Source organism: Centroberyx affinis, unplaced genomic scaffold (assembly GCF_046629955.1).
Source record: "Centroberyx affinis isolate AG114_WGS23_722 - 3 ecotype Tasmania unplaced genomic scaffold, CSIRO-AGI_Caff_v1 ptg002974l_1, whole genome shotgun sequence".
In the NCBI taxonomy this organism is placed as follows: Eukaryota; Metazoa; Chordata; class Actinopteri; order Beryciformes; family Berycidae; genus Centroberyx; species Centroberyx affinis.
Window position 1 is genome coordinate 66,168 of NW_027281082.1, and position 24,939 is coordinate 91,106.

At 40.1% G+C, this 24,939-nt stretch overlaps 4 protein-coding genes across 8 annotated transcripts; all 4 read right to left on the reverse strand.

Annotated features, from left to right (window-relative positions):
• Nucleotides 1–3,677: 3,677 nt before the first annotated feature.
• On the reverse strand, nucleotides 3,678–5,913 carry LOC139658820 (E3 ubiquitin-protein ligase TRIM21-like). Its single transcript, XM_071536996.1, has 2 exons — nucleotides 5,856–5,913; nucleotides 3,678–5,593 (listed from the first exon to the last, which is right to left on the reverse strand). The coding sequence occupies exon 2, from the start codon at nucleotides 5,582–5,584 to the stop codon at nucleotides 3,941–3,943; it is 1,644 nt and encodes a 547-aa protein (XP_071393097.1). The 5' UTR covers nucleotides 5,585–5,593; nucleotides 5,856–5,913; the 3' UTR covers nucleotides 3,678–3,940.
• A 3,659-nt stretch (nucleotides 5,914–9,572) lies between these two features.
• On the reverse strand, nucleotides 9,573–12,267 carry LOC139658822 (E3 ubiquitin-protein ligase TRIM39-like). Its single transcript, XM_071536997.1, has 2 exons — nucleotides 12,157–12,267; nucleotides 9,573–11,895 (listed from the first exon to the last, which is right to left on the reverse strand). The coding sequence occupies exon 2, from the start codon at nucleotides 11,884–11,886 to the stop codon at nucleotides 10,243–10,245; it is 1,644 nt and encodes a 547-aa protein (XP_071393098.1). The 5' UTR covers nucleotides 11,887–11,895; nucleotides 12,157–12,267; the 3' UTR covers nucleotides 9,573–10,242.
• Nucleotides 12,268–17,609: 5,342 nt separating this feature from the next.
• On the reverse strand, nucleotides 17,610–19,695 carry LOC139658813 (E3 ubiquitin-protein ligase TRIM21-like). 4 transcript variants are annotated; one of them, XM_071536982.1, is made up of 2 exons: nucleotides 19,469–19,695; nucleotides 17,610–19,435 (listed from the first exon to the last, which is right to left on the reverse strand). In XM_071536982.1, exons 1-2 carry the CDS (start codon nucleotides 19,693–19,695, stop codon nucleotides 18,052–18,054), a joined length of 1,611 nt encoding a protein of 536 aa, XP_071393083.1. In that variant the 3' UTR covers nucleotides 17,610–18,051. The 4 variants fall into 4 exon arrangements, with proteins under 4 accessions (XP_071393083.1, XP_071393085.1, XP_071393084.1 ...); XM_071536984.1 differs by having other exon boundaries at nucleotides 17,610–18,893; nucleotides 19,017–19,695; XM_071536983.1 differs by having other exon boundaries at nucleotides 17,610–18,936; nucleotides 19,006–19,695.
• A 1,191-nt stretch (nucleotides 19,696–20,886) lies between these two features.
• LOC139658828 (E3 ubiquitin-protein ligase TRIM21-like) lies at nucleotides 20,887–23,199 on the reverse strand. 2 transcript variants are annotated; one of them, XM_071537007.1, is made up of 2 exons: nucleotides 22,973–23,199; nucleotides 20,887–22,939 (listed from the first exon to the last, which is right to left on the reverse strand). In XM_071537007.1, the coding sequence occupies exons 1-2, from the start codon at nucleotides 23,197–23,199 to the stop codon at nucleotides 21,559–21,561; spliced, it is 1,608 nt and encodes a 535-aa protein (XP_071393108.1). In that variant the 3' UTR covers nucleotides 20,887–21,558. The 2 variants fall into 2 exon arrangements, with proteins under 2 accessions (XP_071393108.1, XP_071393107.1); XM_071537006.1 differs by having other exon boundaries at nucleotides 20,887–23,199.
• Nucleotides 23,200–24,939: the final 1,740 nt, after the last annotated feature.

The following is a 24,939-nucleotide window of genomic DNA, read 5'->3' on the forward strand; positions in this document are numbered from 1 at the left end:
TTCCTTTAGAACAATACACAGATCATCTAAACAATTACAATTATAAACTTCAAGAAATCCTTCAATTCTCAATACAGGTTTGAGGATCCCATCAGAGCAGAGAAACTACTCACCAGAGTTCCTCTAGACTCCTGTTGGGATCCTGTTTGTGAGGCCAATTGATGAATAATTTTGTATAAAATAGGTAAAACATGAATAAAAGAAATAAATAAAGATAACACCTGTTACATCTACATACAGATGATTTAGCAGAAGGCCACAGAGCAAAGGAACGTTTTGAGCCAACTTTGAAAACAGCTGACAGTGGGAGCACATCTCAGTGCTTCTGGAAGTTTATTCCAGTAATTGGGAGCATAATTTCTAAAAGCAGCTTCACCTGATTTAGTTTTCACCCTGGGAACAACTAACAGACCGGTCCCAGATGACCTCAGAGGTCTGGGTGGCTCATATCCTATAGGAGCAGGTCAGAAATGTATTTTGGAGCTAAGCCATTTAGTGCTTTATAGACAAGCAGCAGGATTTTAAAATCAATTCTATGGCAGACTGGAAGCCAATGCAGTGACCTAAGAACTGGTGTAATGTGTTCTGTGTTCTTAGTCTTAGTCAGAACTCTGGCAGCAGCATTCTGAATGAGCTGTAACCGCCCCAGAGTTTTTTTGGGGAGACCGGAGAGAAGACCGTTGCAGTAGTCTAACCTGCTGGTAATGAAAGCGTGTATCAGCTTTTCTAAATCAGGTTTTGACATAAGACCCCATACTTTGGTTATATTCTTAAGATGATAAAAGGCAGATCTTGTAATGGTATTGATGTGTTTGTTAAAATTGAGATCGGCATCCATAATAACACCAAGATTCCTAGCTTGGTCTTTACTCTTGAGAGACAGGGAGTCAAGGAGTAATGCAAGTGCTTAAATACTAGTACTGCCTTGGAGTATCTGTCGGAATATTGTTTCTAAAATCTTACTTCTGAAATAGTGATCCTGCTTGTGTGACTGTGTCAGCGCGGGAGACGGGCGAGAAGGGGCCGCCATCTTCTCCACTGCCGATTGGACCGCTCTGCAGACATCGACCAAGTGGGATTTAACTAACTTTTCCAGTCATCTATTCTTCTCTTCAAGTAAGATCGCCCCTTACATGGATTAAAAGACTTCAGGGTTAAAGGTTTTTTGTTTTTTTTCATTATTATAATTTTTTTTAACAGCCGAGTTTTTGTTTAAACTTAAATGATTTTTGAGAATGGTGAAATACTGTACTCCAGGTTTCATGATATGCATGTAAATGCTTGTTTGGTTTCATAAGAGACAAACATTCAAATTAAAGTTTGAAACAAACTTATTTGTCTCTGGTGTCATGTATGAGTCCTCCACTGTCCAAAGGTAATAATCTAGAGATTTCATATGTATTATTATCTTTTATCAATTGAACCAGGATGCTATAACTTTAATGTAAGAGTGTAGTAATCCCAGACCTTGTGGATACATTTTCCAGTATTTCAACTTTAGGATTTTATTGATACCTGGTTACATCATCATTATACAATCCTCTCCTTCCTCCTCCATTTACACCAAACACAATTCATAAAAAAGTTGGTGATCTAGGAATTGAAGCTACTGTTGCATTCATTGTAAATTGCCCAGGATATGATCGTTTAATACTTAAAGATCCCATATTAATCAATTGTCATATTTCGTTTTCAAATAAACTGTGGCTCAGGATTAATCTACTGCTGTTCATGATGTTTTCCAAATAAATGTAATGTAGTTAAAAGGGTGTTTATTGAATGAATTTGTAGACTTAAGTCCTCACAATACTGGACTCTGATTGGCTGACAGCAGCAGCTCCTCTAATTCAAATGAGGTAAACCTGCTGAGTGGAGGCTTCATCACACATTTTTTCAGAATTTAGAACGGTCACTCTACAGGAGAATATTATGTTTTATACTGTAAGACATTTTATTGTTTTCAAAATGTTTTCAAAAAAATTTGCAGCTTGGCAAACTGACAAGAAAAGACAACGTTTTGCATCTAGGCTTCTTCAGCTGATTGACTGACCTGACTTTTTGAGAGTGTGTGTTTCTTTTTATTTTTTATTTTTGAGTCACCTGTTTGAAATCAATTCACCAGAGAAGCCTTAGGCCTACTTTATGTATAAACAGATATCAAAGTTAGATTATTGGAATACTAGCAAAAGTAATTTTAGTTACATTTTTATATTGCACTTCATTGAAACCTTAATTTGACAAGTGTCAGTGTATAATGAACACAGGGAAACATCCCATCTGGATACAGCTCAATTATGTGTCACTGCTCTCTGTTTAAACAGTAAATATTATCTGCTGTACTCACCTGTGTTCGTCTAAGACTCTGCTGTATTGTTGAGAAAGGCCTGATGAACTTAGGTTTATTTTTCTTTCGAGAGAAAGAGAGAGACTCTTCTAACTGCAGCAGTGCTGTCGCTCTGAGTTACTTTCAATTTGACTTCAGGAATGTGACTCTGAAAAAAATCCTGTCTTCCCAGTGTTGCTCCGCCTCTTACTGCAGGTAAACTGGTAATGTTTTGTTTCCTCAGTCAGTGTTGGACATGACTACATTGACACCTCTGACCTCCCTGGACGGTGGAAAGGAAAAGAGAATTTCCCAGTTGTCATCACAGTATCAGTCTGCTGTGTTGTTGTCACTCTTCCTGTGCAGCTGTTCATACAGCAACACACACCTGGCCAGACAGAAAGAGACAGCAACTCTATCTTCATTACATCTTAATCATTACAGTGTGTGTAAGAGTGTGTGTGTCCATGAATGTGTGTGTTGTTGCTTCTCTGATTTGTTGTACATTCAGAGTGTGATCCTCCTCTCCCAGTGTGTGTGATTCAGGTTTTACTCAAGTTGTATGAATTGTTGAGCACATCCAGACAGAAAGAACAGAGGAACTGCTCTCTGAACAGCAGACTGCTGACAGAGGACATTTCTGTGAGGATCAGGTTATCATATTCTATAGAGGGCTTTCAGCTGATGGATGCTGCCCTCTGGCGGCCATATTGGAGGTCCACAGCTCATGGCAACAATGACTGAGAACAGCTGATTGTATTTCTAATCTTATGACTTGTCTGTTTAATCAGTGTGGAATAGATATGGTTCATTTCTGTTCTCTATGTGTTGATTTCCTTTAAAGTAAAGACATTTTTCAAGCTTTGATATCAGTCAAACATTAAATAATTTAAGTAGCCTATGCAGTAACCATACAAGCTCTTTCTATTGGCTTTTATTTATTTCAGTAAATTATTTTAATGTGAGAAACATACAGTAGATTGCAGAATTCTTTCTTTTTCAATGAAATGCTCATTAGTAATTGTGTAGAATTAAAATGCTCAGTATATGTACACTGCTATGACAGTAATCACCTTTTTAGTTCATCTCCTGGACATGTTACAATGAAACTGGAAAATTGGTAGTTTTCACACTCCTGCAATAGTGATGAGATTCAATGAAGTTTTTATGATCCCTGTGTTTGCTGCAACAAGTAGTAATACCATACATAAAAGAAAAACAGGATATAAAGAAAAATACAGAATTTACCATATTAACCAGAATCTGGAGTTTAATTACTTTAACTTTAACTTACATTGTTTTTGTTTTTTTTCATGATAAAACTAAATCATTTTGCCAAGAAGAACGGTAAAGAGACAAGAGACATTAGTAGTTACTGGGCTTTTTTCACAGACAGGGAGTTTGTCTGATTCTTCTCTCAGTGGAGAGCTCCATTGAAAGAACAAATTAATCTTCAAATGTGCTTAAGACAAGTCTGTGAAGTGTTTTTTCTGTTGTTTTATAAAAAAATAAAAAAAAACATTAGAATGGCTATAAATTACCTGAAAAAACAACGTATGTGTAAATTTGTTATCTTAAATGACAATGAATCCCATCTGAGAAAAACAAATGATTAGTCTAATCTGTGTGATTGACAGGAGAGATGATCAGAGGAGCGGAGTTTTTACCACCATCATTAAAACAGGGACCGAAGTATGGGTAGAGTTTCTCAGTGAAGGTGCAGCCAGTAAAGGAGTAGATAAGAGCTGCAGCATCTACGTCATAAAAGGAGACCAGACCCTCCTCATAATCCACAAACACCCCCACCTTCTGAGGCTTCGTTTTCATAGAGAGGAGGACAGAAGGGCCAGCAAGAGCTTCGTACTCATTTCCATTCCTCAAATATATAGTCCAGTAACCATTCTCGGGGCCCAGTGTGATTTGTCCCTTCCTGTTGATCGACCCTCTGGCCACTCCTAAATCCCAGTCAGTCTTCCCTTTAACCTGAACCTCGTAGTAAAATCTTCCTGAAGACAAGCTCTGCTTTCCTAAGACACAGGCACAATAAGAAAATCTCTCTGGGTTTTCTGGGAGATTCTTCTCTACATCACCACAATTTACTTGTTTCCCATCATCAGACAGGATGAGATAGGCTTGTGCTGTATCAGGATCCAGAGTCACATCCACTGCATACTGCTGGACCCTCTTCAGCTCAGCCTCAACAGACAGCTTCTCCATCTCTTTCCTGAGTGTCTCCTCCAGCTGAGCCACAGCTCTCCTCACAGTCCCCTCATATGATGAGCGATGGACACTGACCTCTGTCCAGTCCTTGGTGTGTGGAGGAGTGTTCAGGGATGGGCAGCTTTGGAGGAGGTGGAGGTGGTCTTCAGTGCGTGAGAGCTGCTCCACCTCAGCGGTTCTCTTCATCAGCTCAGAGATTTCCTGTTCCAACTCTGTGATGAAGCCTTCAGCCTGTTTCTCTGTTGTTTTCTGCTTCTCTTCGATCGTCTCAATGAGCTCAGCCTGGCCTCTCTCCACAGACTGCATCAGAGCGGTGAAGACCCGCACACTGTCTGCTATCTCTCTGTCTGCATCTTCCTTGCTGAGCTCTACTGAGTGTTTGATCTCCTGAATCTTCAGTTGTCTCTCCTGGATCATCTGCTGAATTTCAGCCTCTGTCTTCCCCAGCTCAGCCTTCTTTCCTTCATATTCTTCTTTCAGAGGAACAATATCATGTGACTTGTGGTCTAAAACAGTGCAGAGCAGACACACACACATCTGGTCAGTCTTGCAGAACAGCTGGAGCGGTCCATCATGCTCTTTACACATCCTGTCTTCCAGGTTCTCCACAGGATCGATCAGCTTATGTTTTTTCAGGCTTTTGATTCTCTGATGAGGCTCCAGGTGAGTCTCACAGTAGGAGGCCAGACACACCAGGCAGGACTTCAGGGCCTTCAGTTTGGTCCCAGTGCAGACGTCACAGGGAACTTCTCCTGGTTTGGCACATCGTTGGTCTGGGCAGCTGCTGGCTTTCATCTGAGCTGACTTTCTGAACTGAGCAGCCATCTCAGATATGAAAGTATTGACCCGCAGCTTAGGTCTTGTGTTGAAAACCTCTTTACACATGGGACACTGGAACTGGACACTAACATCCCAGTGCTGTGTGATACAGTTCTTGCAGAAGTTGTGTCCACATGGTGTGGAGACTGGATCAGTGAACACATCCAGACAGATGGAGCACAGAAACTGCTCTTCAGATAGGAGACAGCTGGCAGCAGACATATCTAGACACTGAGACCAAAAGTGAAAGTGTGAAATAACAATACTGTAACACATAATTCTTGAATATTCATATTAAAAAAGTATCAAAGTTAGATTACTGGAATATTATCAAAAATCATTTTGAGTTATGTAGTTATATTGCACTTCACTGAAAACGTCATTTGTCAAGTATCAGTGCAAAATGAAAACAGGGAAACATCCCATCTGCATACAGCTCAATTATATGTCACTGCCCTCTGTTTAAACAGTAAATATTATCTGCTGTACTCACCTGTGTACGTCTAAGACTCTGCTGTATTGTTGAGAAAGGCCTGATGAACTTAGGTTTATTTTTCTTTCGAGAGAAAGAGAAAGACTCTTCTTACTGCAGCAGTGCTGTCGCTCTGAGTTACTTTTAGTTTCACTTCAGGAATGTGACGTTGATGCTCTGTATAAGAAAGTAAGACAACCTTTAGGCAAACTTAATTTATATAGCACATTTCATACACAAGGTAAATACAATGTGCTTCACATAAAACAAAAAATACACACTCCACAACTATTTAAAATGACATTAGAAAAGAAAGAAACTATTAAAATGACATTAAAAAAGAAAGAAAGAAAGATATTGAGCAGTGACTCTCACACTGGTGACACCTCTGGTCAGCCAGTATCAAATTAAGTGTGCCTTACCCCTGAGGATATTCAAAGATAATCACAAGCTAAAAGACCTCCCGAAAACACCGGAGCTTCTCTGAGAGTGACTCCCTCAATTTTTCCTCTCAAAAGGAAATCAATTTAGATGAGATCTTGAAGGATTCTTCGAAGGAGCCTAGAGTCTTTCCGGTGGTCTTACCCCACCCTGTAGGCAGGCCCCACAGCCCCTATAGGACTTGTAAATGTTCCTTTAGAACAATACACAGATCATCTAAACAATTACAATTATAAACTTCAAGAAATCCTTCAATTCTCAATACAGGTTTTAGGATCCCATCAGAGCAGAGAAACTACTCACCAGAGTTCCTCTAGACTCCTGTTGGGATCCTGTTTGTGAGGCCAATTGATGAATAATTTTGTATAAAATAGGTAAAACATAAATAAAAGAAATAAATAAAGATAACACCTGTTACATCTACATACAGATGATTTAGCAGAAGGCCACAGAGCAAAGGAACGTTTTGAGCCAACTTTGAAAACAGCTGACAGTGGGAGCACATCTCAGTGCTTCTGGAAGTTTATTCCAGTAATTGGGAGCATAATTTCTAAAAGCAGCTTCACCTTATTTAGTTTTCACCCTGGGAACAACTAACAGACCGGTCCCAGATGACCTCAGAGGTCTGGGTGGCTCATATCCTATAGGAGCAGGTCAGAAATGTATTTTGGAGCTAAGCCATTTAGTGCTTTATAGACAAGCAGCAGGATTTTAAAATCAATTCTATGGCACACTGGAAGCCAATGCAGTGACCTAAGAACTGGTGTAATGTGTTCTGTGTTCTTAGTCTTAGTCAGAACTCTGGCAGCAGCATTCTGAATGAGCTGTAAATGAGTTTTTTTGGGGAGACCGGAGAGAAGACCATTGCAGTAGTCTAACCTGCTGGTAATGAAAGCGTGTATCAGCTTTTCTAAATCAGGTTTTGACATAAGACCTCGTACTTTGGTTATATTCTTAAGATGATAAAAGGCAGATCTTGTAATGGTATTGATGTGTTTGTTAAAATTGAGATCGGCATCCATAATAACACCAAGATTCCTAGCTTGGTCTTTACTCTTGAGAGACAGGGAGTCAAGGAGTAATGCAAGTGCTTAAATACTAGTACTGCCTTGGAGTATCTGTCGGAATATTGTTTCTAAAATCTTACTTCTGAAATAGTGATCCTGCTTGTGTGACTGTGTCAGCGCGGGAGACGGGCGAGAAGGGGCCGCCATCTCCTCCACTGCCGATTGGACCGCTCTGCAGACATCGACCAAGTGGGATTTAACTAACTTGTCCAGTCATCTATTCTTCTCTTCAAGTAAGATCGCCCCTTACATGGATTAAAAGACTTCAGGGTTAAAGGCACCATCAAGAAACTATTTGATTTGATTTTTTTTTTTTTTGGACACTTCCCCAAGAAAAGAAAGACAAACAAAACTGAGCTCATAACTCTTATTAACTAGGTGGTTGTGCACAACTATAAGTAACGCTGCAGCTAGATAGGATTTGTTTTCTGGGTTCTTTTTTTTTTAATTATTATCATTTTTTTTTAACAGCCGAGTTTTTGTTTAAACTTAAATGATTTTTGAGAATGGTGAAATACTGTACTCCAGGTTTCATGATATGAATGTAAATGCGTGTTTGGTTTCATAAGAGACAAACATTCAAATTTAAAGTTTGAAACAAACTTATTTGTGTCTGGTGTCATGTAAGAGTCCTCCACTGTCCAAAGGTAATAATCTAGAAATTTCATATGTATTATTATCTTTTATCAATCAAACCAGGATGCTATAACTTTAATGTAAGAGTGTAGTAATCCCAGACCTTGTGGATACATTTTCCAGTATTTCAACTTTAGGATTTTATTGATACCTGGTTACATCATCATTATACAATCCTCTCCTTCCTCCTCCATTTACACCAAACACAATTCATAAAAAAGTTGGTGATCTAGGAATTGAAGCTACTGTTGCATTCATTGTAAATTGCCCAGGATACGATCGTTTAATACTTAAAGATCCCATATTAATCAATTGTCATACTTTGTCTTCAAATAAACTGTGGTTCAGGATAAAACGAATGCTGTTCATGATGTTTTACAAATAAATGTAATGTAGTTAAAAGGGTGTTTATTGAATGAATTTGTAGACTTAAGTCCTCACAATACTGGACTCTGATTGGCCGACAGCAGCAGCTCCTCTAATTCAAATGATGTAAACCTGCTGAGTGGAGGCTTCATCAGACATTTAAGAAGAATTTAAAATGGTCACTCTACAGGAGAATATTATGTTTTATACTGTAATCCACTTTATAGTATTAAAATAAAAAGAAAAAAGAAAATCTACACTCTCAAAAAGATATCTTGATTTATTTTACATGTTTCAAATAAAATATATGCAGCTTAGCAAACTGAAAAGAAAAGACAATGTTTTGCCTCTAGGCTTCATCAGCTGATTGACTGACCTGACTTTTTGAAAGTGTGTATTTCCTTTTTTTTTTTTTTTTTTTTAAATTTGACTTCAGGAATGTGATGTTGAAACACTCCTGTCTCTCCAGTGTTGCTCCGCCTCTTACTGCAGGTAAACTGGTAATGTTTTGTTTCCTCAGTCAGTGTTGGACATGACTACATTGACACCTCTGACCTCCCTGGACGGTGGAAAGGAAAAGAGAATTTCCCAGTTGTCATCACAGTATCAGTCTGCTGTGTTGTTGTCACTCTTCCTGTGCAGCTGTTCATACAGCAACACACACCTGGCCAGACAGAAAGAGACAGCAACTCTATCTTCATTAAATCTTAATCATTACAGTGTGTGTAAGAGTGTGTGTGTCCATGAATGTGTGTGTTGTTGCTTCTTTGATTTGTTGTACATTCAGAGTGTGATCCTCCTCTCCCAGTGTGTGTGATTCAGGTTTTACTCAAGTTGTGTGAATTGTTGAGCACATCCAGACAGAAAGAACAGAGGAACTGCTCTCTGAACAGCAGACTGCTGACAGAGGACATTTCTGTGAGGATCAGGTTATCATATTCTATAGAGGGCTTTCAGCTGATGGATGCTGCCCTCTGGCGGTCATATTGGAGGTCCACAGCTCATGGCAACAATGACTGAGAACCGCTGATTGTATTTCTAATCTTAAGGCTTGTCTGTTTAATCAGTGTGGAATAGATATGGTTCATTTCTGCTCTCTATGTGTTGATTACCTTTAAAGTAAAGACATTTTCAAGCTTTGATATCAGTCAAACATTAAATAATTGAAGTAGCCTATGCAGGAAAATAACAGTCATGTAACCATACAAGCTCTTTCTGTTGGCTTTTATTTATTTCAGTAAATTCTTTTACTTTGAGAAACATACAGTAGATTGCAGAGTTCTTTCTTTTTCAATAAAATACTCATTAGTAATTGTGTAGAATTAAAATGCTCAGTATATGTACACTGCTATGACAGTAATCACCTTTTTAGTTCATCACCTGGACATGTTACAATGAAACTGGAAAATTGGTAGTTTTCACACTCCTGCAATAGTGATTAGATTCAATGAAGTTTTTATGATCCCTGTGTTTGCTGCAACAAGTAGTAATACCATGCATAAAAGAAAAACAGGATATAAAGAAAAATACAGTATTTACCATATTAACCAGAATCTGGAGTTTAATGTCTCTTTAACTTTTTTTTCATGATAAAACTAAATAATTTTGCCAAGAAGAAGAAAGGTAAAGAGACAAGATACAGTAGTAGTTACTGGGCTTTTTTTTAACCGACAGGGAGTTTGTCTGATTCTTCTCTCAGTGGAGAGCTCCATTGAAAGAACAAATTTATCTTCACATGTGCTTAACACAAGTCTGTGAAGTGTTTTTTCTGTTGTTTTATAAAAAAAACCAAAATCAACATTAGAATGGCTATAACAGTTACCTGAAAAAACAACGTATGTGTAAATTTGTTATCTTAAATGACAGTGAATCCTATCTGAGAAAAACAAATGATTAGTCTAATCTGTGTGATTGACAGGAGAGATGATCAGAGGGGCGGAGTTTTTACCACCATCATTATTACAGGGACTGAAGTATGGGTAGAGTTTCTCAGTGAAGGTGCAGCCAGTAAAGGAGTAGATAAGAGCTGCAACATCTACGTCATAAAAGGAGACCAGACCCTCCTCATAATCCACAAACACCCCCACCTTCTGAGGCTTTGATTTCAGAGAGAGGAGGACAGGAGGGTCAGCAAGAGCTTTGTACTCATTTCCATTCCTCAGACATATGATCCAGAAGCCATTCTTGGGGCTCGCTGTGATTTGTCCCTTCCTGTTGATCGACCCTCTGGCCACTCCTAAATCCCACTCAGTCTTCCCTTTAACCTGAACCTCATAGTAAAACCTTCCTGAAGAGAAGCTCTGCTTTCCTAAGACACAGGCACAATAAGAAAATCTCTCTGGGTTGTCTGGGAGATTCTTCTTTACATTACCATGATTTACTTGTTTCCCATCATCAGACAGGATGAGTTCAGGATGTCCTGTATCAGGATCCAGAGTCACATCCACTGCATACTGCTGGACCCTCTTCAGCTCAGCCTCAGCAGACAGCTTCTCCATCTCTTTCCTGAGTGTCTCCTCCAGCTGAGCCACAGCTCTCCTCACAGTTCCCTCATATGATGAGCGATGGACACTGACCTCTGTCCAGTCCTTGGTGTGTGGAGGAGTGTTCAGGGATGGGAAGCTTTGGAGGAGGTGGAGGTGGTCTTCAGTGCGTGAGAGCTGCTCCACCTCAGCGGTTCTCTTCATCAGCTCAGAGATTTCCTGTTCCAACTCTTTGATGAAGCCTTCAGCCTGTTTCTCTGTTGTTTTCTGCTTCTCTTCGATCGTCTCAATGAGCTCAGCCTGGCCTCTCTCCATAGACTGCATCAGAGCAGTGAAGACCCGCACACTGTCTGCTATCTCTCTGTCTGCATCTTCCTTGCTGAGCTCTACTGAGTGTTTGATCTCCTGAATCTTCAGTTGTCTCTCCTGGATCTTCTGCTGAATTTCAGCCTCTGTCTTCCCCAGCTCAGCCTTCTTTCCTTTATATTCTTCTTTCAGAGGAATAATATCATGTGACTTGTGGTCTAAAACAGTGCAGAGCAGACACACACACATCTGGTCAGTCTTGCAGAACAGCTGGAGCGGTCCATCATGCTCTTTACACATCCTGTTTTCCAGGTTTTCCACAGGATCGATCAGCGTGTGTTTTTTCAGGCTTGTGTTTCTCTGATGAGGCTCCAGGTGAGTCTCACAGTAGGAGGCCAGACACACCAGGCAGGACTTCAGGGCCTTCAGTTTGGTCCCAGTGCAGACGTCACAGGGAACTTCTCCTGGTTTGGCACATTGTTGGTCTGGGCAGCTGCTGGCTTTCATCTGAACTGACTTTCTGAACTGAGCAGCCATCTCAGATATGAAAGGATTGACCTGCAGCTCAGGTCTTCTGTAGAAAAGCTTATTACACATGGGACACTGGCACGGGACATTAATATCCCAGTGCTGTGTGATACAGTTCTTGCAGAAGTTGTGTCCACATGGTATGGAGACTGGATCAGTGAACACATCCAGACAGATGGAGCACAGAAACTGCTCTTCAGATAGGAGACAGCTGGCAGCAGACATATCTAGAGACTGAGACCAAAAGTGAAAGTGTGAAATAACAATACTGTAACACATAATTCTTGAATATTCATAGTAGAAAATATCAAAGTGAGATTATTGGAATATTATCAAAAGTCATTTTGAGTTATATAGTTATATTGTACTTCGCTGAAAACGTCATTTGACAAGTATCAGTGCAAAATGAAAACAGGGAAACATCCCATCTGGATACAGCTCAATTATGTGTCACTGCTCTCTGTTTAAACAGTAAATATTATCTGCTGTACTCACCTGTGTTCGTCTAAGACTCTGCTGTATTGTTGAGAAAGGCCTGATGAACTTAGGTTTATTTTTCTTTTGAGAGAAAGAGAGAGACTCTTCTAACTGCAGCAGTGCTGTCGCTCTGAGTTACTTTTAGTTTCACTTCAGGAATGTGACGCTGAAAAATTCCTGTCTCTCCAGTGTTGCTCCGCCTCTTACTGCAGGTAAACTGGTAATGTTTTGTTTCCTCAGTCAGTGTTGGACATGACTACATTGACACCTCTGACCTCCCTGAACGGTGGAAAGGAAAAGAGAATTTCGTAGTTGTCATCACAGTATCAGTCTGCTGTATTGTTGTCACTCTTCCTCTGCAGCTGTTCATATGGATTTATATTTTCCCCAAAACAAATCATACTGTTAAATCACAAGTCTCCACCCCACCTGCATCATCACCTAGACTGCCACTCCTGACTAGACCACTCCCCCAAGATTATATAACTCCACCCTTCAGGGCGGTGACTCTCCTCTTTTCCCTCCAAACCATTCCAGGCAGAACAAAGAGAGAACTGATGTGAGTTATATAAGGACTTTTCAACTTGATAACATGTTATTTGGTTGGCATGTATTTTTTGAAAGTTAACAGATTGTTTGTATTTATTATGATAGATTCCTGAGTTTAATCCTGTTAATTAAGGAGAAAAGGGTGGAATGCCAGATTGTGGATGCATTAATGATGTAAGTTAAAACGATAACCTAATTTACCTAATTTATTATTATTTGTTTGATACAATGAGATATGTAATATTTTCTTTTAATATTTCTTTGTATAGAAAAAATCATCCACCAACCACCATCCAACTGTTACCCATTTCAGTCCACCTTGATTACAATAAATGGTTGGAACGGCTTCCTGGATCCTGTGTTTAAATGTGCACCACATTAGATGTTCTGTGAGCCAACGCCACCACAACCAATATAGCTTTTTCACGTACATAAACTCAAAATTGTGAAATGCTGTAAAAAAGTGATTTGAAAACCCAATCTCAGTTCTCTAAATCTATAAACAGGATTGTAACCCACAGCTTGCAGGTACAATCCTCAGCTTACAATTACATATCACCATTATGTCTCTAAAGACAAATGTATATTGTGTTTTACAACTGTGGAAACACAATTCCGCTTGTATAGCACTTTTAGCCTCCAATTCCAAGGAAAAATTACAACAGGAAGTAGTCATAACTGGGAAGGAAGTTGCTGGGGTTTTTCAAAGTAAAAGTCTCACGTTTGTGTTAGTTTTTCCATTTGGCAGAGAAGTTTCCATACCTGACACCAGACCTTAATTTGGGCAAATAGAGCAAATATACGGCATCTCAATTAGGGGGGATGGGACGCTCTTCTTAATTCCTCTTCTTCAATTGCTTACATATAATAGAACAGGTGTTGATTTTACATACCCAGCATATGGACTTTCTCAGTCATTTACTATTGTATTAAAAGACAAGAAAAAATCAAAAATAGCCTTGAATCCAAGCAAGAATACAACTTTTGGTTAAGTTAACAGAGTCGAGACGGACTGGAGACAAAGCAAAGTTGGGTTTTTCCAATGTATCCGTCACTCCGCTGCCAACGCAACCGATTGTCCAGAAGGGGGCGTTGCGTTGTCACTCCGTCAAAACTGTCTCCCATAGGAATGAATGGACTGCTGGTGTACCATAATGAAATTAATATTCAGTTGTGGAGGAGGCGTGAAGGGAAGACTTTATAAACACGACCTTCACTTCAGGGAACAGTCTGGAAAATCTTGAAATACATGGAAAGTGGATTTGATCATTTCTTGGTCTTGAAAAGTTTGGGAACTGCACAAAAAGTTTGGAAATGTGGAAAAAATGTTCTGTTCCAATATACAATCATATTTCACATAATTGTAACCTTGCAGTCCTTTTGTAAGAAACATTTCACACTGAACGCTGACCGAAATCATCAAATCCTGTCAAGACGTTAAAGGTCTGGAATAAGTATGGGATTTTAAAAAGTATAACGTGAGGAACCCGTTTTAACTACACTGGTGTGATATGTTTATTCTGCAGGAGGCTGTGCAGCACCTTCAGTCTGCCCCGAGGATGAGGAGGAGCTGGTTTGGTGGAGAGCGCCCCCTAGTGGTGGAGGTGGAGGAGAAGAAGCTGGAGGGAAACGTCCTACATCAGCTGGAGGAGATTCATTTCAAAATCCACCATTTGAAAACAGTGACATCTACTCGAATTTTAAACGACTGAAAACTGACATACAAAACCAAACATTTTTGATTCTAGAATCATCTGTATTTTTTTTAATATTAAGACATGAATTTCAGGCAGCAGACTTTCCCTCAAAATTGATATATAGTGTTTTGGAATGAAACCCTTCACTTACCCCTCATCTCCCTGTGTGTCGATGTAACCCACATAATGAATTCACACTGTAGTAATTAATGTCAACTTGCATTTTCTGTTGCATTTTGATCCAAATACACACAAGGCAAGGGCTATACAATCTTTTGGCAGTCAAAGTGCTTTACGGTAATGCCATGTTGTGTGGATGGGTGGCGCATGTGTATTGCACTGTGAAAACTGAAGAGAGAAAGAGAACATTGTGTATGAGCTCTGTATAAGAAACCTGGTTACATCATCATTATACAATCCTCTCCTTCCTCCATTTACACCAAACACAATTCATAAAAAAGTTGGTGATCTAGGAATTGAAGCTACTGTTGCATTCTTTGTAAATTGCCCAGGATATGATTGTTTAATACTTAAAGATCCCATATTAATCAATTGTCATATTTTGTTTTCAAATAAACTGTGGCTCAGGATAAAACTAATGCTGTTCATGATGTTTTCCAAATAAATGTAATGTAGTTAAAAGGGTGTTTATTGAATGAATTTGTAGACTTAAGTCCTCACAATACTGGACTCTGATTGGCTGACAGCAGCAGCTCCTCTAATTCAAATGAGGTAAACATGGGGCACGTTGAATCTGAAAGCGGTGTGCACCGTTTTGCTACGGTTTCCGGGTTGAACGTCATGTTTCCTCTAAACGGTGTGAAACGGTGTGCAATGGGCTTTGAGGTACGTTGTCTCTCGTTTGGTGGGTGTGTCAGAGGTGTTAGCCAATCAGCAGCGATGTGTATATAAACCCTGCCGTATTAAAAAGGCAGTGCGCACCATGGATCCGACAAAAGTCCTTTACAAATGTGTCCGCTGCAGCTTGCTGTCTGCAACAACTGAACTAATTAGAAGACATGTTTGTATCTTTTGCTATTGTTTGTTCCATTGTGGAGTGACAATTTCATAAACTTTTCTACTCCACTCTACTCCTCTAAATATATAATGGTAAATATTACAATATCATATCACAACAACAGTGATCAGCAATAATGATAGGCCTCATAATAAAATAATTAGCTCATATAGTTCCTAACACAGTCTCGAAGGTAAGAAGTGGATTATCCTTCACCTGAAATGTTTGCCTTTTCATCCTGAAATGCAAATGAGGCAAATGTTGGATCACTATAATTAGGAAGCACAGTTTCCACAAACCCCTTCACTCCATTGGGATGTTCTCTGCTATTCTGGGCGGCAAGGGCAGTGACTGTAGCATCGAGCGTATTTTGTAGTATTAAACAGATATTTAAAGAACGCAAAGAATGGCCTTCTCAGCTGCCGTAGTTGCAACGTTTGCGTAACACAACAGGGTGTTCAACGCACCACCGTTTCCGTTTAAATAAACGTTTTGCTACGTTTTGTCGGGGCTGAACACAGGGCTGCTGAGTGGAGGCTTCATCAGACATTTTTTCAGACTTTAAAATGGTCACTCTACAGGAGAATATTATGTTTTATACTGTAAGACATTTTATTGTTTATTGCACTCTCAAAAAGATATCTTGATTGATTTATGTTACATGTTTCAAATAAAATATTTGCAGCTTGGCAAACTGACAAGACAAGACAACGTTTTGCCTCTAGGCTTCGTCAGCTGATTGACTGACCTGACTTTTTGAGAGAGTGTGTTTCCTTTTTTTTTTATTTTTGAATCGCCTGTTTGAAATCAATTCACCAGAGAAGCCTTAGGCCTACTTTATGTACAAACAGATATCAAAGTTAGATTATTGGAATACTAGCAAAAGTAATTTTAGTTACATTTTTAATTTGCACTTCATTGAAACCTTAATGTGACAAGTGTCAGTGTATAATGAACACAGGGAAACATCCCATCTGGATACAGCTCAATTATGTGTCACTGCTCTCTGTTTAAACAGTAAATATTATCTGCTGTACTCACCTGTGTTCGTCTAAGACTCTGCTGTATTGTTGAGAAAGGCCTGATGAACTTAGGTTTATTTTTCTTTTGAGAGAAAGAGAGAGACTCTTCTAACTGCAGCAGTGCTGTCGCTCTGAGTTACTTTCAATTTGACTTCAGGAATGTAACGTTGAAACACTCCTGTCTCTCCAGTGTTGCTCCGCCTCTTACTGCAGGTAAACTGGTAATGTTTTGTTTCCTCAGTCAGTGTTGGACATGACTACATTGACACCTCTGACCTCCCTGAACGGTGGAAAGGAAAAGAGAATTTCCCAGTTGTCATCACAGTATCAGTCTGCTGTGTTGTTGTCACTCTTCCTGTGCAGCTGTTCATACAGCAACACACACCTGGCCAGAGAGAAAGAGACAGCAACTCTATCTTCATTACATCTTAATTATTACAGTGTGTGTAAGAGTGTGTGTGTCCATGAATGTGTGTGTTGTTGCTTCTCTGATTTGTTGTACATTCAGAGTGTGATTCTCCTCTGTCAGTGTGTGTGATTCAGGTTTTACTCAAGTTGTGTGAATTGTTGAGCACATCCAGACAGAAAGAACAGAGGAACTGCTCTCTGAACAGCAGACTGCTGACAGAGGACATTTCTGTGAGGATCAGGTTATCATATTCTATAGAGGGCTTTCAGCTGATGGATGCTGCCCTCTGGCGGCCATATTGGAGGTCCACAGCTCATGGCAACAATGACTGAGAACAGCTGATTGTATTTCTAATCTTATGACTTGTCTGTTTAATCAGTGTGGAATAGATATGGTTAATTTCTCTTCTCTATGTGTTGATTACCTTTAAAGTAAAGACATTTTTCAAGCTTTGATATCAGTCAAACATTAAATAATTTAAGTGGCCTATGCAGGAAAATAACAGTCATGTAACCATACAAGCTCTTTCTATTGGCTTTTATTTATTTCAGTAATTTCCTTTAATGTGAGAAACATACAGTAGATTGCAGAATTCTTTCTTTTTCAATAAAATGCTCATTAGTAATTGTGTAGAATTAAAATGCTCAGTATATGTACACTGCTATGACAGTAATCACCTTTTTAGTTCATCCCCTGGACATGTTGAATGAAATGAAACTGGAAAATTGATTTCAATTGAAGTTTTCACACTCCTGCAATAGTGATTAGATTCAATGAAGTTTTTATGATCCCTGTGTTTGCTGCAACAAGTAGTAATACCATACATAAAAGAAAAACAGGATATAAAGAAAAATACTGAATTTACCATATTAACCAGAATCTGGAGACCTTTCTTTAACTTTAACTAACATTTTTTTTTTTTTTCATGATACAACTAAATCATTTTGCCAAAAGAATAAAGGTGAAGAGACAAGAGACATTAGTAGTTACTGGGCTTTTTTCACCAACAGTTTGTCTAATTCTTCTCTCAGTGGAGAGCTCCATTAAAAGAACAAATGCATCTTCAAATGTGCTTAAGACAAGTCTGTGAAGTGTTTTTTCTGTTTTATAAAAAAAAAAATTAGAATGGCTATAACAGTTACCTGAAAAAACAACGTATGTGTAAATTTGTTATCTTAAATGACAGTGAATCCTATCTGAGAAAAACAAATGATTAGTCTAATCTGTGTGATTGACAGGAGAGATGATCAGAGGGGCGGAGTTTTTACCACCATCATTAGGACAGGGACTGAAGTATGGGTAGAGTTTCTCAGTGAAGGTGCAGCCAGTATAGGAGTAGATAAGAGCTGCAGCATCTACGTCATAAAAGGAGACCAGACCCTCCTCATAATCCACAAACACCCCTACCTTCTGAGGCTTCACTTTCAGAGAGAGGAGGACAGCAGGGCCAGCAAGAGCTTTGTACTCATTTCCATTCCTCAACCATATAGTCCAGAAGCCATTCTTGGGGCTCAGTGTGATTTTTCCCTTCCTGTTGATCGACCCTCTGGCCACTCCTAAATCCCACTTAGTCTTCCCTTTAACCTGAACCTCATAGTAAAACCTTCCTGAAGAGAAGCTCTGCTTTCCTAACACACAGGTACAAGGAGAAAATCTCTCTGGGTTTTCTGGGAGATTCTTCTTTACATCACCATGATTTACTTGTTTCCCATCATCAGACAGGATGAGATAGGGACTTGCTGTATCAGGATCCAGAGTCACATCCACTGCATACTGCTGGACCCTCTTCAGCTCAACATCAGCAAGCAGCTTCTCCATCTCTTTCCTGAGTGTCTCCTCCAGCTGAGCCACAGCTCTCCTCACAGTCCCCTCATATGATGAGCGATGGACACTGACCTCTGTCCAGTCCTTGGTGTGTGGAGGAGTGTTCAGGGATGGGAAGCTTTGGAGGAGGTGGAGGTGGTCTTCAGTGCGTGAGAGCTGCTCCACCTCAGCGGTTCTCTTCATCAGCTCAGAGATTTCCTGTTCCAGCTCTTTGATGAAGCCTTCAGCCTGTTTCTCTGTTGTTTTCTGCTTCTCTTCGATCGTCTCGATGAGCTCAGCCTGGCCTCTCTCCACAGACTGCATCAGAGCAGTGAAGACCCGCACACTGTCTGCTATCTCTCGGTCTGCATATTCCTTGCTGAGCTCTACTGAGTGTTTGATCTCCTGAATCTTCAGTTGTCTCTCCTGGATCTTCTGCTGAATTTCAGCCTCTGTCTTCCCCAGCTCAGCCTTCTTTCCTTCATATTCTTCTTTCAGAGGAACAATGTCATGTGACTTGTGGTCTAAAACAGTGCAGAGCAGACACACACACATCTGGTCAGTCTTGCAGAACAGCTGGAGCGGTCCATCATGCTCTTTACACATCCTGTCTTCCAGGTTCTCCACAGGATCGATCAACGTGTGTTTTTTCAGGCCTGTGATTCTCTGATGAGGCTCCAGGTGAGTCTCACAGTAGGAGGCCAGACACACCAGGCAGGACTTCAGGGCCTTCAGTTTGGTCCCAGTGCAGACGTCACAGGGAACTTCTCCTGGTTTGGCACATTGTTGGTCTGGGCAGCTGCTGGCTTTCATCTGAGCTGACTTTCTGAACTGAGCAGCCATCTCAGATATGAAAGTATTGACATGCAGCTTAGGTCTTCTCTCGAAAACCTTTTTACACATGGGACACTGGAACTGGACACTAACATCCCAGTGCTGTGTGATACAGTTTTTGCAGAAGTTGTGTCCACATGGTATGGTGACTGGATCAGTGAACACATCCAGACAGATGGAGCACAGAAACTGCTCTTCAGATAGGAGACAGCTGGCAGCAGACATATCTAGACACTGAGACCTAAAGTGAAAGTGTGAAATAACAATACTGTAACACATAATTCTTCAATATTCATATTAAAAAATATCAAAGTTAGATTATTATCAAAAGTCATTTTGAGTTATGTAGTTAAATTGCACTTCGCTGAAAACGTCATTTGACAAGTATCAGTGCAAAATGAAAACAGGGAAACATCCCATCTGGATACAGCTCAATTATGTGTCACTGCTCTCTGTTTAAACAGTAAATATTATCTGCTGTACTCACCTGTGTTCGTCTAAGACTCTGCTGTATTGTTGAGAAAGGCCTGATGAACTTAGGTTTGTTTTTATTTTGAGAGAAAGAGAGAGACTCTTCCAACTGCAGCAGTGCTGTCGCTCTGAGTTACTTTCAGTTTCACTTCAGGAATGTGACGCTGAAACACTCCTGCCTCTCCAGTGTTGCTCCGCCTCTTACTGCAGGTAAACTGGTAATGTTTTGTTTCCACAGTCAGTGTTGGACATGACTACACTGACACCTCTGACCTCCCTGGACGGTGGAAAGGAAAAGAGAATTTCCCAGTTGTCATCACAGTATCAGTCTGCTGTGTTGTTGTCACTCTTCCTGTGCAGCTGTTCATACAGCAACACACACCTGGCCAGAGAGAAAGAGACAGCAACTCTATCTTCATTACATCTTAATCATTACAGTGTGTGTAAGAGTGTGTGTGTGGCCATGAATGTGTGTTGTTGCGTCTTTGATTTGTTGTACATTCAGCGTGTGATCCTCCTCTCCCAGTGTGTGTGATTCAGGTTTTACACAAGTTGTGTGAATTGTTGAGCACATCCAGACAGAAAGAACAGAGGAACTGCTCTCTGAACAGCAGACTGCTGACAGAGGACATTTCTGTGAGGATCAGGTTATCATATTCTATAGAGGGCTTTCAGCTGATGGATGCTGCCCTCTGGCGGCCATATTGGAGGTCCACAGCTCATGGCAACAATGACTGAGAACAGCTGATTGTATTTCTAATCTTATGACTTGTCTGTTTAATCAGTGTGGAATAGATATGTTTCATTTCTGTTCTCTATGTGTTGATTACCTTTGAAGTAAAGACATTTTTCAAGCTTTGATATCAGTCAAACATTAAATAATTTAAGTAGCCTATACAGGAAAATAACTGTCATGTAACCATACAAGCTCTTTCTATTGGCTTTTATTTATTTCAGTAAATTATTTTAAGTTGAGAAACATACAGTAGATTGCAGAATTCTTTCTTTTTCAATAAAATGCTCATTAGTAATTGTGTAGAATTAAAATGCTCAGTATATGTACACTGCTATGACAGTAATCACCTTTTTAGTTCATCACCTGGACATGTTACAATGAAACTGGAAAATTGGTAGTTTTCACACTCCTGCAATAGTGATTAAATTCAATGAAGTTTTTATGATCCCTGTGTTTGCTGCAACAAGTAGTAATACCATACATAAAAGAAAAACATGATATAAAGAAAAATACAGTATTTACCATATTAATCAGAATCTGGAGTTTAATGTCTCTTTAACTTTTTTTTCATGATAAAACTAAATCATTTTGCCAAGAAGAAGAAAGGTAAAGAGACAAGATACATTAGTAGTTACTGGGCTTTTTTAACCGACAGGGAGTTTGTCTGATTCTTCTCTCAGTGGAGAGCTCCATTGAAAGAACAAATTTATCTTCACATGTGCTTAACACAAGTCTGTGAAGTGTTTTTTCTGTTGTTTTATAAAAAAAAAAGCAAAATCAACATTAGAATGGCTATAACAGTTACCTGAAAAAACAACGTATGTGTAAATTTGTTATCTTAAATGACAGTGAATCCTATCTGAGAAAAACAAATGATTAGTCTAATCTGTGTGATTGACAGGAGAGATGATCAGAGGGGCGGAGTTTTTACCACCATCATTAAGACTGGGACCAAAGATTGGGTAGAGTTTCTCAGTGAAGGTGTAGCCAGTAAAGGAGTAGATAAGAGCTGCAGCATCTACGTCATAAAAGGAGACCAGACCCTCCTCATAATCCACAAACACCCCCACCTTCTGAGGCTTCGATTTCAGAGAGAGGAGGACATCAGGGCCAGCAAGAGCTTTGTACTCATTTCCATTTCTCAACCATATGGTCCAGTAGCCATTCTTTCGGTTCAGGGTGATTTTTCCCTTCCTGTTGATCGACCCTCTGGCCACTCCTAAATCCCACTTAGTCTTCCCTTTAACCTGAACCTCATAGTAAAACCTTCCTGAAGAGAAGCTCTGCTTTCCTAAGACATTGGCACAATAAGAAAATCTCTCTGGGTTTTCTGGGAGATTCTTCTCTTCATTACCACAATTTACTTGTTTCCCATCATCAGACAGGATGAGATAGGCTTGTGCTGTATCAGGATCCAGAGTCACATCCACTGCATACTGCTGGACCCTCTTCAGCTCAGCCTCAAGCAGCTTCTCCATCTCTTTCCTGAGAGTCTCCTCCAGCTGAGCCACAGCTCTCCTCACAGTCCCCTCATATGATGAGCGATGGACACTGACCTCTGTCCAGTCCTTGGTGTGTGGAGGAGTGTTCAGGGATGGGAAGCTTTGGAGGAGGTGGAGGTGGTCTTCAGTGCGTGAGAGCTGCTCTACCTCAACGGTTCTCTTCATCAGCTCAGAGATTTCCTGTTCCAACTCTTTGATGAAGCCTTCAGCCTGTTTCTCTGTTGTTTTCTGCTTCTCTTCGATCGTCTCAATGAGCTCAGCCTGGCCTCTCTCCACAGACTGCATCAGAGCAGTGAAGACCCGCACACTGTCTGCTATCTCTCTGTCTGCATCTCCCTTGCTGAGCTCTACTGAGTTTTTGATCTCCTGAATCTTCAGTTGTCTCTCCTGGATCATGTGCTGAATTTCAGCCTCTGTCTTCCCCAGCTCAGCCTTCTTTCCGTCATATTCTTCTGTCAGAGGAACTATTTGATGTGACTTGTGGTCTAAAACAGTGCAGAGCAGACACACACACATCTGGTCAGTCTTGCAGAACAGCTCCAGTGGTTTATCATGCTCTTTACACATCCTGCCTTCCAGGTTCTCCACAGGATCGACCAGCTTGTGTTTTTTCATGCTTTTGATTATGTGATGAGGCTCCAGGTGAGTCTCACAGTAGGAGGCCAGACACACCAGGCAGGACTTCAAGGCCTTCAGTTTGGTCCCAGTGCAGACGTCACAGGGAACTTCTCCTGGTTTGGCACATCGTTGGTCTGGGCAGCTGCTGGCTTTCATCTGAGCTGACTTTCTGAACTGAGCAGCCATCTCAGATATGAAAGTATTGACATGCAGCTCAGGTCTTGTGTTGAAAAGCTTATTACACATAGGACACCGGCATGGGGCATTAATATCCCAGTGCTGTGTGATACATTTTTTGCAGAAGTTGTGTCCACATGGTGTGGAGACTGGATCAGTGAACACATCCAGACAGATGGAGCACAGAAACTGCTCTTCAGATAGGAGACTGCTGGCAGCAGACATATCTAGAGACTGAGACAGTGAAAGTGTGAAATAACAATACTGTAACACATAATTCTTGAATATTCATATTATAAAACATAATAAACAAATCAAAAGTTAGATTATTAAAATGTCAAAGTTAGATTATTGGAATATTATCAAAAGTCATTTTGAGTTATTAGTGTTTAGTAGTTAAATTTCACTTCACTGAAAACGTCATTTGACAAGTATCAGTGCAAAATGAAAACAGGGAAACATCCCATCTGGATACAGCTCAATTATGTGTCACTGCGCTCTGTTTAAACAGTAAATATTATCTGCTGTACTCACCTGTGTTCGTCTTAGACTCTGCTGTACTGTTGAGAAAGGCCTGATGAACTTAGGTTTATTTTTCTTTTGAGAGAAAGAGAGAGACTTCTCGACTGCAGCAGTGCTGTCGCTCTGACTTACTTTCAATTTGACTTCAGGAATGTGACACTGAAAAAAATCCTGTCTTTCCAGTGTTGCTCCGCCTCTTACTGCAGGTAAACTGGTAATGTTTTATTTCCTCAGTCAGTGTTGGACATGACTACACTGACACCTCTGACCTCCCTGGACGGTGGAAAGGAAAAGAGAATTTCCCAGTTGTCATCACAGTATCAGTCTGCTGTATTGTTGTCACTCTTCCTCTGCAGCTGTTTATAAGGATTTATAATTCCAAAACAAATCGTGCATAAACTCAAAATTGTGAAATGCTTCAACTGTAAAAAAGTGATTTGAAAACTCAATCTCAGTTCTGTAAATTTATAAACAAGATTGTAACCCACAGCTTGCAGGTACAATCCTCAGTTTACAATTACGTATCACCATTATGTCTCTAAAGACAAATGCGTATTGTGTTTTACAAATGTGGAAACACAATTCTGCTTGTATAGCACTTTTAGCCTCCAACTCCAAGGAAAAATTACAACAGGAAGTAGTCATAACTGGGAAGGAAGTTGCTGGGGTTTTTCCAAGTAAAAGTCTCACGTTTTTCTTAGTTTTTCCATTTGGTTACTTTCACATTGGATTAACTCTAGTATGTACCACAGCATAGTGATCTCATATCCCCTCGTCAATTGACATATATTTCCCTAATCACAGCTCTTCACCCAGACAGTGGAGGCTTTCCCCTCTATTATTAACCAATATGCAATTTAAAAAAATATTTTCGGATGAAATCTCTCACTTTTTCCAGATGAACAATACTCCTGACATTGCAAGAGGTATCCTGTGGGAGGGGTGTAAGGCTTACCTGCGGGGACAAGCTATTTCTTTTGCTTTTCAGCTGAAAAGAGTGGAAACGGGCAGGATGGTGGGGATATCGGATCAACTCCCGAGGGTTGATACGCAATACGACACCACCCCTACTCCTACACTTTACAGCCAACGCCTTAAGCTTCAAGCTGAGTTTGATCTCTTGTCAACAGCTAAGATTGAAAGACAATTGTTACAATCAAAGCAACGTTACTTCGAAATGGGAGAAAAGGCAGGTAAACTTCTCGCTCACCGGGCCAGGACTACGGCTCTCTCAAGACTGATTCCCAGGATAGAATCATCACTGGGGACTATTGTCTCCGACCCAAATACGGTGAATGACGTTTTTCTAAACCTTTATTCTGATCTTTACTCCTCAGAGTACTTACCTGAGGTCTGGAGTGGCCACAACCCTCTGGAGCTGATCACATTTCCCAAAGTCAGCGACAATCTCGCTGTCAAGTTAGGAGCCGTGATTTCAACCGC